General features: G+C 36.4%; 1 protein-coding gene across 1 annotated transcript; it reads left to right on the forward strand.

The window, feature by feature from the left end:
* Positions 1–206: 206 nt before the first annotated feature.
* On the forward strand, positions 207–1442 carry LOC129003586 (uncharacterized). The gene has a single exon (XM_054431883.1). It carries the CDS (start codon positions 207–209, stop codon positions 1440–1442), a length of 1236 nt encoding a protein of 411 aa, XP_054287858.1.
* Positions 1443–9709: the final 8267 nt, after the last annotated feature.

A 9709-nucleotide genomic window follows, 5' to 3' on the forward strand; every position in this document is an offset into this window, starting at 1 on the left:
TTCATACACGATTTTGCAGGCAACGTAGATTGGTACTACATCATAAAGTATCAAAACGTGTCCAAGGAATTCCTTGAAGAACACGAACATAATCACGGATTTAATACACGGCTCCTGAGTTCGCTACTGAGCATGAGGCCTAAAGAGTAAAATCGTAATGTTAACAAAGTATATTTTTTTCAGCCTATATTAAGTAACCAACACAAATGGATGCTACATACAATCAGTTTTCAAGCGGTGTGGTGAAGAGCGAATGCCGCTCTGTCATGCCGGTGTCTGAACTCAATTTCAACACTCCAAATAATTACACGGTTTTCAAACTCGATCACGGTGACACGTTTTACGATTCAGGAATACAATTTCACATTTGTGGTAAAGTCGTCAAGAAATCTGACGGGGCTGCTTATGCCGATAAAACAAACATTAAACTCATCGACAATTTCGTACCGTTTCTGTTTACTCGAATTGAACTCAAGAAACACAACACCACAATCGACACTGTCGACTATCCTGGTGTCACAAGCACGGTCAAGGGAATCCTCAACTATTCCAGTTCGAACAAGAACTCTTTAGCAAACTGTGGTTTCGTATCCACGTTCACTGGTGGAGGTAATTTTGAAGTAATCGGTACCCTTGCACACCTCGGTCTCGGCTTCTTCGATCATCTACGGTATCCTATGTACAAGGGCGGATTCGAAGTCGTATTCACCCGTGCTGAAGATAACGATGCACTATTCGTTTGGAAAGGATCAGCTGCAACAGACACAATACCAGAGGATGGAAAAGTCGAAATCAAATCTTTCGTTCTTCGAGTTCCGTTAGTCGAGTATACGGCCACCAGCAAGATTCAATTGATCGATGGGTTGACCCGTTTGAGTGATCATAGCAAATTGGTATACAACTATTACCAGTGGCAGTGTATTGAAAAGAAAGGTGTTTTCGGGGCCTCGTTCAACTTCGATATCACTAACGTTTATAGAAATGTATACAACCCGAAATTTGTCATTGTGGGGTTGCAAACTAGCCGTTGGAATGACCAGAAGAAAATTCCCTCCCGTTTTGATAGTTGCAACATAAAAAATGTCGCAGTGAAAATAAACGGAGAACGTTATCCTCAAGAAATGCAGAACATACACATCACTGAAGGCAAATGGAGACTGTTATACGAACAGTTGGTCAGATATCGTCTGGTGAACTTTGGAGACACCAATGTGTTTGTATCTCCTTCAGAGTTCAAGAATGATTATCCACTGTTGGTGATAGACACTCATCTCCACCCAATGAGCACAGATCGCTCGAGAAGTGACATCCAGATTGAGTTAGATTTCGTAAATGCTATCGCGACCGCGCAAGCCGATGCCGGAACAACAGCATACATAGTCGTGGTCTCTGAAACTGGATTCAGTTATGACATTTCAAGAAACATCATTAGACAACTGTAAACAATTTCTAGGAGATCACTGTAAGAAAATAAAAACAAAAAAAAATATTATTTTTGCCCCAGAGGAATGAGGCAAGGGTTGAATTTTGTCTCCATAAGGTCTATATTAAACCCCAGCACAGGACAAACATACATACTCCATGTGTGGGGTTGAAGGACACCTCCGGATTTTGTTGGGAGGTATTCCCATAAGAGCCCATATTGGATCCCGAAGTAGGACACACATATATATACTACTAGGGAAGGTGGTGGTGGGTCTTCGTAACCTCCCGATTTTGACTCCCATAAGGGTCTATATTGGATCCCAGAGTAGGACGAACATATATACTCTACTGGCTGGAAGGGAGGGAGCTTGAAAATGGGCAAATCTCTAGTCTACTGGGGAATTTTCCAGAAACGACTTTTCGATGAGTGGAAGAGTAAACAGATGAGAATCCCTGGTCTGTCGGGGTTGATCCAGAACCGGCTTTTCCCTACTACTGTCAGCCTAGAAAATTGATTTAGAATCTGTTTACAAGAGTTCTCCTCTTGTTTTCAATGCGTTTTGTTTTGATAAATTGATAATTTTCTAATACTAATACAACAAACTTAGTTCTAAGAGTACCGGAAACTGTATTAACATTTAAAGTGGTCAATATAATGTAGAGGTTGATAAAAATAACGCTTTATTTAATAATACAGAAAATGTTTAAAAGGTTGTCAAGTCAAAAAAACCAATGAATATATTAAAAAGTCACTGGAACTATTCCATCAAACCTTCACGGAACGAGATTTTTTTCTAATTTTAACAGATGAACATTTTAAGTACTTTTTGTTAGTAAATTGTACGATAGCGTTACCATCAATCAATTATTCTAACTAAGATCATTGATATGTTTATAGGTGGGTTGAGTAACCTTCCATAAGCATTTCAGAAGCTTCTTAGCACCATTATCGGTCCTTTGAGCTGCAGCTATTTTGCCAAATCTCTTGTAATGCCAGCTTTTTAGTGGAATTTTCCGTAAGGAAGAGGATATTACCGTTGGTGGCACGGTCAGTAGACCCGGGACCGATTTACTGTTTTATTTTGATGTTCCCTGAGGCCAAAACCATTATTCTTTAAAAATGTTAATACATGTCAATTCTATCTGTGTGTGCGTGAACACGATAACTCGAGTAGTTTTAGTCCGATAACATTTTGAATGAATGGATACACTTGAATGAGTTTGTTTTAATATTGGGTCATGAGAATGTAGTATTATATAGGAGTTTAAAATTTAAATAAATGGTTTTTTATCTTTATCCTTAAACCTTAATAAACCCAAATTTCATTGCAACCGCCGTAAAGATAAATTCCTTGAATAAAATCTTCCTTCCGATAGGGTAAATTCGTTAAAAATGCAAATCTGGTAAGTTTGAGCCATGATAACCTCTGTCGGAACTGTTATCATACTATGCGCTCCTGGTGGTTACAATTGGAACTGTGTGATGACAGTCATTGTTGTCTCGCTCTCCTGGTGGCGAAAGCTGAAACTACACCAGAGTTGCGAGTAAAACGGTGTCAGAAACAGGTTTCCTTACTTTTAGAACTGTCTGGCGAAAGTGCAACTGCAACTGCCTGTTTCAAACACCAACATCAAGGTCATGGTCATAACCACTGACTATAGTCAATTTCTTACGAACATTCGGACCTAACACTGACTGTAATAGTCTATATTAATAGTGAATGGCTCCAACGGTTTAGATACGCATACTAGGCTGTTCCAAATAACGTCAGAACGCTTGAGCCTTTACTGTGAACTTTGAGATACTCAGAACAGGTACCACCAGTTGTTCCAAACTGTTCCAATGGAACATGTATCTGAGATGGAACAGTCTCGAGAGGAACTGTTCCTCGCCGACTAGAACGCTCTGGGTGGCAATCACTGCAACTACTCAACTCAACTGATAACCTAACGTATCTGACTGCCGGCCGGGACTCGTGGCGTAGTCCTGTAATCCAGCTACTTGGAGGCCGGGTGTTTGGTTCCTCGTCTGCCTGGGCACTCGTTGTGACATTTCAATTGTAGCTTAAAGAGCCCGCAAGCTCGGGATAAACCTGATCCATGAGATAGATACCCAGAAAGTGCGGAATTGCCCTGGGGCCGACACTAAACTGGAGTACTCAGTCAGTCAGAAACATTCTTGCAGCTGAGGCCTGAGCGAATTGTCAGTCACAACAGTTCCAAGCCAGACCCTGGATACACTCACCTTTTTATTTTATTTATTTTTTAATTTTACCACATTTCCTTATCTTTTTGGCCATTCCGTAGCTTACAAAGTGTTCAAAAACCTAAACTTTAGACATTCAATATGTTCACCTTTGTTTTTTTACAAAATAGTTGTATAATTTTATCCAATTTCTTTCAATGTTTTAGAGCTATCGAGGGCGAACGCAAATTTTCTTTAAAGGATTATAGTCCAGTCAAGGAATGAGGTGTAGAGTGCGTGAGCAGGTAACTAAGCGATTCCTTCAGAAACTTGTTCAGGGGGCTTAGGGTGTTAACATACCAAAAGTCCTGACTCCTAGGTGGTGAGCAAGGGGGTGGAGGGGGGAAAAAGGGGGGGAAAAAGGTACGCATTTTGGGTTCTTTGATTATATCTCGAAAACTATCAACTTTTTGTATACTATAGTAAATTATAAAATTGAAGAAGATTAAATTTTCTACAAGAAAAGTATATAATGTGTTTATTTTGGCTCAACAGATTACGAGTTATAACTTATTTAATTGATATCTTATTAAAATACTCCTTCCATAAGAAATACATGTAAATTAGTATGCGAAATGGGGCGAATCCTATCCGCCTAAAGGAAATATAAATGATATTCTGGAAATCTTGACAAAATTTCCAGTAATTTGACACTTTAATCATTAAAATTGATCCAAAATTAAGGCGAGGGCGAGGTAACAAAATTTCGAGTTTTGGTGTTTTTTTATTGGAAATATAAAAAAAACCTTAAATCATCCCATTTTTAAACGCTCACCCTCGCTTTAATCTTTGACAAAATTTCATGATTAAAGTGTCAAATTACTGGAAATTTTGTCAATATTTCTAGAATATCAGTTATATTTCCTTTGGGCGGATAGGATTCGCCCCATTTCGCATACTAATTTACATGTATTTCTTATGGAAGGAGTATTTTAATAAGATATCAATTAAATAAGTTATAACTCGTAATCTGTTGAGCCAAAATAAACACATTATATACTTTTCATGTAGAAAATTTAATCTTCTTCAATTTTATAATTTACTATAGTATACAAAAAGTTGATAGTTTTCGAGATATAATCAAAAAACCCAAAATGCGTACCTTTTTCCCCCCCTTTTTCCCCCCTCCACCCCCTGGCTCACCACCTAGGAGTCAGGACTTTTGGTATGTTAACACCCTAAGCCCCCTGAACAAGTTTCTGAAGGAATCGCTTAGTTACCTGCTCACGCACTCTACACCTACTTTTGGATCATTCATTGACTGGACTATTAAGGACAAATTGATACATTTTTTCCAGGTGTTTTTGCACCAAACAATTTGGATTCAAACATACTTTTAAATGTCTGAATTGCATAATCTTTTAAAATGTACAAATTTGGAATCATTTAAACAATATATAAATGTTGATTCTAGGGTAAAATTTTGAATGTACAGTACATTACTCAGTGGTCCACCGAGTACAGCTTTGAAAATTAATTTTGAATAACTTTTTGATCACCATCGTACGTATTATTAAATTATCTGAAAAAAAAAACAAGACAAAAACCACGTCTAATAACCCTAGTTATACCAAATATATTTACACTTCTTATACTGTTGACTCACAAGACGGTAAATACATATGAAAGTGGTGAAGTAAGTGGTGATCGATTTCGATTGGAGTGTTTCGATCACCACTTACCATCTTTCATATGAATTTGCCATCTTGTGAGTAAACAGTATAAGTGTAAATATATTATTACTAGTGTTATTAAACGTATATCTTTTTTGTTTTTTAATTAATTTTGTATGCTGAAGCGTTGTTGTAGGGTTAAATGTTACAGTGAAAATTTAATCATTTAAACTCTTCATGTTATTCTTAAGGAGAATAAGTACACCGTTGTTGTTTGCTTGTTAATGCATATACATTTGATCAGATTTTTCAAATTCTCTTTGTATTACCAAACTATTAACATTTTCCAAAAGAAACGAACAATATTTTCTTTCCGATCAAACCTAAGTGCTGTACACTCATCTAATGTTATATGAATAGAGAATAAATGTGAGTAGTTTAGGGAAATATTTTAGAAAAAATCCAATTAGATAAGTAGTAATTCAATTAGTCTGCAGGTTTGCTGGATAGGGGTATATTTTATATTTTTCAGTACAATGTTAAACAGGCCAAAATCAGCACAACCAGCCAGTAAATAAACTGCGGTACAGGACAATACAAAACCTGCTGTGAAAGAAGTCGTCTGTAGATATTATCTTGGCCAAGTCCAGCATTCTATTGTGAGCTAGTTCTGTATTACTCTTTATTCAGCTTTTGTGTCATAAGGTCTGAGTAAAATAAATAGTTTGTTGGGTTTACTAAGCATTGTAAAATAAAAATAATAAAATTGTGTGTTAATTCAAAATGTATATTGTTTGAATATTTGTAGGTCAAACTAAAATAAATGGTATCAGCAAAATGACACATACTTTCTCCCATTAGCTTGTCAACAGTTGTGGGATATGAATGAAGGAATGAATGAGTGGTGTGAGTAACTATGATATTTTTGGGTAAAACAACAAAAATATAAATTACTTATGAACCGTAATTTTTACAGCATTGGGAGTTGTACCATTTTGTTTACAGATAAAAGGACCTATTAAATTTTAATCAAAACCATGCATGCTGTTTTTGTAAATAAAACATTAATTTTATAGTTTTTATGGAAAAATCGCAATTAAAAATAAAAATTGAAAAAATTCTTTAAGATAGGTACCATTACTAGCATATCAAGTTTGAACCACATGTAGTCTGTAGCTCTGTACATATCCACACGCACACACACATCACATCAAAACCCACTTTTTTGGGTCCAAAAACGGATATTTTCACCCAAAAGTCAATTTCAAAAGCTATGACAAAACCAATACATTCTATTTACCATGTAAATAGAAGGAGGAATCCTTCTATTTACTAGAATGTATTGGTTTAAATACATAGTCGTATTCTTTATTTCACTACACATTTTTTAAATTTATTTCCAGACAAAGTTTACAATGATTTTTAATCAGACTGAGCTGCACCAAACACACACAAAGCCAGGTTCAGGTTGATCAATGATATAACAGGTCAACAGGATTTAATTACCAGATGTTCACTACACAAATGAGATTCGCTAATCTGTTACAAAGTCTAGCCATTGGGTTTACATATCATTTTTTTTTTTATAAATTAAACATTAATTTAACCACACTATGTTGGTGGGAATCCTTAAAAGTATTGTACTCATCCATAACAGTTATACACATAGAAACATAAAGACATTTTTAAAATATTCAATATTATAGACATTTATTAGTCTTTCTACGTAAATGCCAGGTTTTTTCAGTAAACTATCCAAACCTAACGACCAAAAGACAAAAGAATCTAGGGCCATAATCGGCTTTGCTAGGATTTAAACCCACAACCTCTAGATTTGAGAGCGAGCTCTTTAACCACTTAGCTACCCAGTTGTATGCCTAGAATCTTGAATAACCTACCAGAAGGTGACTGGTTCAATCATGGCTGGTGATAAATCTTAATAAGTGTTTGAAAATTAGCATGGCATCAATTTATTTAGCTAAGCTTTTCATTCGTACCGATCTAAATGTATTAATCAATTACCTTGTATGGTAACGCTATATACTCTCTTTGAAATTCATCATCTTCTTACGAAGAATACGCCTATTTCTCCATAGTAATGTGAAATATACAGATTCAACTGGTGAAAATCCGTTTTTGTGAGTTTAAGAGCACTTTTACTTTTACAACAAATTGCAGTTTGATTGACGGCAGAGGTGAATGTATACCTTGGTGAGGTGACGGTTGAAAGAGCTATAGTCAACAATATTAGCAAGTCAATTGCGACGCCTTCGACAGATTTAAATATATCTCTGGCTTATATTATAGCCCAGTCAATCTAGGTAAAAAATCATGGAAACCCGGAAATGCGAGATATAAAGCTGAATTTTGGCACAGATGTTCTTTATGATATCCTTGACCATATCCTAAAAGTCCCCTACCGTCCCCTGTGTGCTTCTTCCGGTATAAAGAAAAAAGGGGGGAGGGGAAAATCGGCGTATACGTAAACGAAATTTGCTCCTCATGTATTTCTTATGGGAATTAAATTTGGGTTTTCTTTTACGAGTTCGTTTGGCTCTTCTACCCGACCGATTTTCTTGATTGAGGTCTCAAATTGAAGGTATGCCCGCACAAATTCGCCATCAAGCATCGGCATATATTTATCTATAAACCCACTCGGCGTATACGTAAACGAAATTTGCTCCCCATGTATTTCTTATGGGAGTTAAATTTGGGTTTTCTTTTCCGAGTTCGTATGGCTCTTATTCCTGACCGATTTTTATGATTGATGTCTCAAATTGAAGGTATGCACGCACAGATTTGCCATCAAGCATCGGCATATATATATATATATATATTTCCCAACTCGGCTTACACGTAAACGAAATTTGCTCCCCATGTATTTCTTATGGAAGTTAAATTTGGTTTTTCCGAGTTCGTTTGGCTCTTCTACCCGATAGATTTTCATGATCGAGGTCTCAAATTGAAGGCATGCATGCCAAGTTTTCACATAAAGCATCGGCAAATATCTACCTACTGTACTACTCGACCGAAACACATAATGTGATTTATTTTCTAACTCTTCAATTTAAGATGTACCTTCACCAGTTATAATTTTACAATCCTATGTATATTAATTATTATATATGAGGGAGCATCAGTGTCTACGACACGGATATCAAATAATGCATCCCTCTGTGTCTCCCATACCCCTCTACATGCCAAGTCAGCTTTGATTGCAGGCCCGTTTGCATTTCCATTCTCTGCCATAAGGGCCTCTTTGATACAATTCCCCCATGCCTGTTCCATAATGTTTCCTAAAGCATCTCTAATTTCATTGTGTCGTTTACAAGACATATAAGGGCATGGTCTGTATTAAATTCTTTCCCACAGCCATCACATTTGGTTGGTAAATGGATCGGTGTCCGACCATATCTCAGTGCCAGGGAATCCCTAAATTCTTGGGGTTACATGTCTAAATTTAATTTCTTCAATGGTATACAGGATAACCAGCTGCCATGTTTTGATTTAGGGTCAGCATTTCGTAGAATTACATTTCGTCTTTGTCGTGAAAAATATTTTAAATTTTCATTTAATAATTTGTTTTCTTCAGTTTTCTTTCATTATTTATGTTAATGTGTAAAATACCTACATTTTGAGAAAACAATAACAACACAAAAATTGAATTTTGTGCAGTTAGTGCCTAGCCGTTCGCGTTGTCGACATTGTCTTTGTGTCAGCTGTTTCGGTTTGGTCTATACCAACTATACCCTCACTAAAGTCAGTGGATGGTTTAATAGCTCCGCGGTGGCAGGTTGTCGCACGTCCATCGGTTCCGCCTCGGACACCAACCTTCGGCTTTGTCTTTCGGCCTTGACGTCGCTCCGACGTGACCACCGAAACGGATGTGGAGAAAAAACGTGTGAAGAACAAGTGTCGTTCTCGTACGTCGTTCGGATAAGGATTCCATACTGCTCCTCCTCGCCACCAGTTTCCTATGTATATCACAAGTGGGAAATTGAAGAAAAATATTTGTTCATTGAGCGTTTACGGTATTAGTATAGTCTTTAAACCGAATCATTCCTAACGTTCCTAAAACCGAATTGATAAGAAAAGATATTTTTACATAATAGCCTACATTTTTAATCTTTAAATACGTATGACATTCTTAATTTGCAAAATAACGTAAACAGAACAAAGTATATACGGGGTTTATATGATTTATATAACGAGCAGTATGTACAACAATTAGAAATAAATGGTATCAGCATTCTGACACATACTTTCTCCCATAAGCTTGTCAACAACCTTTTATCATAAACGGTGAGAGTAAATGTTTTATATTTTATTTTTAAATAAAAGAAATGAAAAAAACGCCTGGAGATACCATGAATTTGTAGCCTACCTACATACCAAATTTCAACAAAATCGGACTACATGTGTGGTC

The sequence above is a fragment of the Macrosteles quadrilineatus genome, unplaced genomic scaffold (assembly GCF_028750875.1).
Source record: "Macrosteles quadrilineatus isolate MER2022 unplaced genomic scaffold, UCM_ALF_1.0 Scaffold_1__1_contigs__length_201487025, whole genome shotgun sequence".
Lineage (NCBI taxonomy): Eukaryota > Metazoa > Arthropoda > Insecta > Hemiptera > Cicadellidae > Macrosteles > Macrosteles quadrilineatus.